The 2,671-nt window shown below is 44.5% G+C and overlaps 1 protein-coding gene across 1 annotated transcript in view; it reads left to right on the top strand.

Moving 5' to 3' along the window:
* The window catches only part of stm (starmaker), an 18,627-nt gene that overhangs the window by 13,192 nt on the left and 2,764 nt on the right, over positions 1–2,671 (top strand). The window contains exon 10 of the mRNA XM_046059082.1: positions 2,409–2,629. Within this exon, the coding sequence (XP_045915038.1) occupies positions 2,409–2,629 (221 nt within the window). The remainder of the gene's footprint in view (positions 1–2,408; positions 2,630–2,671) is intronic.

The raw sequence follows: 2,671 nt of genomic DNA, 5'->3' as shown, positions 1-2,671 counted from the left end.
GGGAGAAGTTGTGTTAGTAACATGCAATAATGGGATGAGGTTGCATACAGAGGGAGAGAAAGTAGAGGAGAGAGGAGCTCAGTGCATCATGGGAAATCCCCCGGCAGTCTAGGCCTATAGCAGCATAACTAAGGGATGGTTCAGGACTCACCTGAGCCAGCCCTAACTATAAGCTTTATCAAAGAGGAAAGTCTTAAGCCTACTCTTAAATGTGGAGATGGTGTCTGCCTCCTGAACCCAAACTGGACCCTGGTTCCACAGGAGAGGAGCTTGATATCTGAATGCTCTGGCTCCTAGTCTACTTTTGGAGACTCTAGGAACCACAAGTAACTCTGCATTCTGGGAGCGCAGTGCTCTGGTGGGGTAGTAAGGTACTATGAGCTCTTTAAGATAAGATGGTGCCTGACCATTAGGTAAGAAGAATGATTTTAAATTCTATTCTGGATTTTACTGGAAGCCAATGCAAAGAAGCTAAAACAGGAGAAATGTGATCTCTTTTCCTGGTTCCTGTCAGAACACGTGCTGCAGCATTCTGGATCAGCTGAAGAGTCTTAATGGACTTTTTCGAGCAGCCTGATAATAAGGAATTGCAGTAATCCAGCCTAGAAGTAACAAATGCATGGACTAGTTTTTCTGCATCATTTTTAGACAGGATGTTCCTGATTTTCGCAATATTACGTAGGTGAAAAAAGGCGGTCCTTGAAATTTGCTTAATGTGAGACTTAAACGACATGTCCTGATCAAAGATAACTATAAGTTTTAGACTATGACTTAGTGGAGAATGTTTTGTAGGCTACATCACGAGCCAGATGTTTCTTAATTTACTTTAAAATGTTAAACCATTACTCAGATTGTAATGACAGAATAACAGCGGTACGAACATTGAAATGATCTTATAAGTTGTGGCCTTTCCTCTATCGCTGCTGCTCTGTTGTTTCTGAGTATCTGGAACCAGGGCTAACCTCACGGGCGCTTGTGGAGCTTCTCAACCCCCAAAAATGTTTGAGCACATTTTTGATTCGCCATCAACTTTGGTAAAACTGTCAATATTCAAATTCTCCGCTCAAAAGTGTATTTAGTGATGAAATAGCGTTCTAAACTTGTAAAAACAAAAAAAATGTTGACATCATCGATTACGTTGACTAATCATTGCAGCCCTATAAAGCATCAATACAGTAAGAGATCTACGAGTGTCCTCTTCTCACTGCTGCTCCACAGGGGGGCCCCAAGGCTCGGTGGTAGGGCCCCTTCTCTTCTCACTTGAAACCATCTCACTGGAGCTGATCGTTGGCTCGCATGGCTTCTCTTAACACTGTTACGCTGACGATACACAACTCTACCTATTCTTCCTTCCTGACGACCCCACCGCGCAGATCATGGACTGTCTCTCTGACATATCTGCATGGATGAAATCCTCGCCACCTTCAACTAAACCTCTCTAAGACTGAACTCTTGGTCATTCCAGCCAAGCAATCTATCCACCATAACATCAAACTACCAACTGGCTGATCAACCATCACTCCAACCAGGGTGGCGAGAAACTTGGGTGTCATGACTGATGACCAGCTGTCCTTTTCAGACCATGTTGCTGCTGTCTCTCGGTCGTGCCGCTTTGCTCTACACAACATAAGAAAAATCAGGCCCTACCTTAGTCAGTAGTCCACCCAGCTCCTGGTACAGGCCATGGTTATCTCTCTGCCCTCTTAGCAGGTCTTCCAGCTGAGGTGAAACCCCTACAAATGGTTCAGAACTCAGCAGCCCATCTGGTTTCTGGTCAGCCCAAAAGGACTCATGTCCCTCCATTACTCAATGAAATCCAAGTCTCTAATCCTGCATACAGAGTGACTACTGGGTCTGCACCATCTACCTAAACTCCATAATACAAGCTTAGGTTCCTTCTGGGCCACTACGCTCCTCCAATGAACGCCGCCTGGCTCTGCCATCCCTCCACACAAAGCAATCTCCGTCAATCTCTGTCTTAACCAGGTAATCAGGGTAATTCACTTCACCTGTCAGTGGTCACAATGTTATGGCTGATCGGTGTATATATACACACTGTAACCTTAGATGGAACTATGCTAGCAGGCTCCCCCTCCCTCTAGACTTTATGCAAAGCTAGGCTAAGCACATCCATTAATAATAACTTTATTATTAGTAGTTTGATCAAACAGAGGGGTGTTTGGTTTTCTGTGTATAAACTCTGTCTTACAACCAGGTATCTTTATTCAGGCAGCAAAGTCTGAATATTTTCAACATCAGCCATTAATGTTACTCTGCAGCCACAGTAGCAATACATCGACTGGCCCGTTGATGCATGTGTGATCAATAACTTGGACGTATTTGGATAAAGACAGACCACAGATTTACCAGACATATGATAAATAATTGTGTGTATCTTTAATCCTCAGATAATGAGGACGCTGCAGATGGTGTAGAAAGTGACGACAACACTGACGACGACTCAACCGAAAACACTGATTCTGACTCTGAGACTGACTCTGAGGCTGAAGCTGAGAAGACCGAGACAGACTCTGACTCTGAGACAGACTCTGACTCTGACTCTGAGGCTGAAACTGAGAAGACCGAGACAGACTCTGACTCTGAGACAGACTCTGACTCTGACTCTGAGGCTGAAACTGAGAAGACCGAGACAGACTCTGACTCTGAGACA

This window comes from Micropterus dolomieu, linkage group LG09, assembly GCF_021292245.1.
Source record: "Micropterus dolomieu isolate WLL.071019.BEF.003 ecotype Adirondacks linkage group LG09, ASM2129224v1, whole genome shotgun sequence".
NCBI lineage: Eukaryota > Metazoa > Chordata > Actinopteri > Centrarchiformes > Centrarchidae > Micropterus > Micropterus dolomieu.
This window is presented reverse-complemented; position numbering and strand designations above follow the sequence as displayed.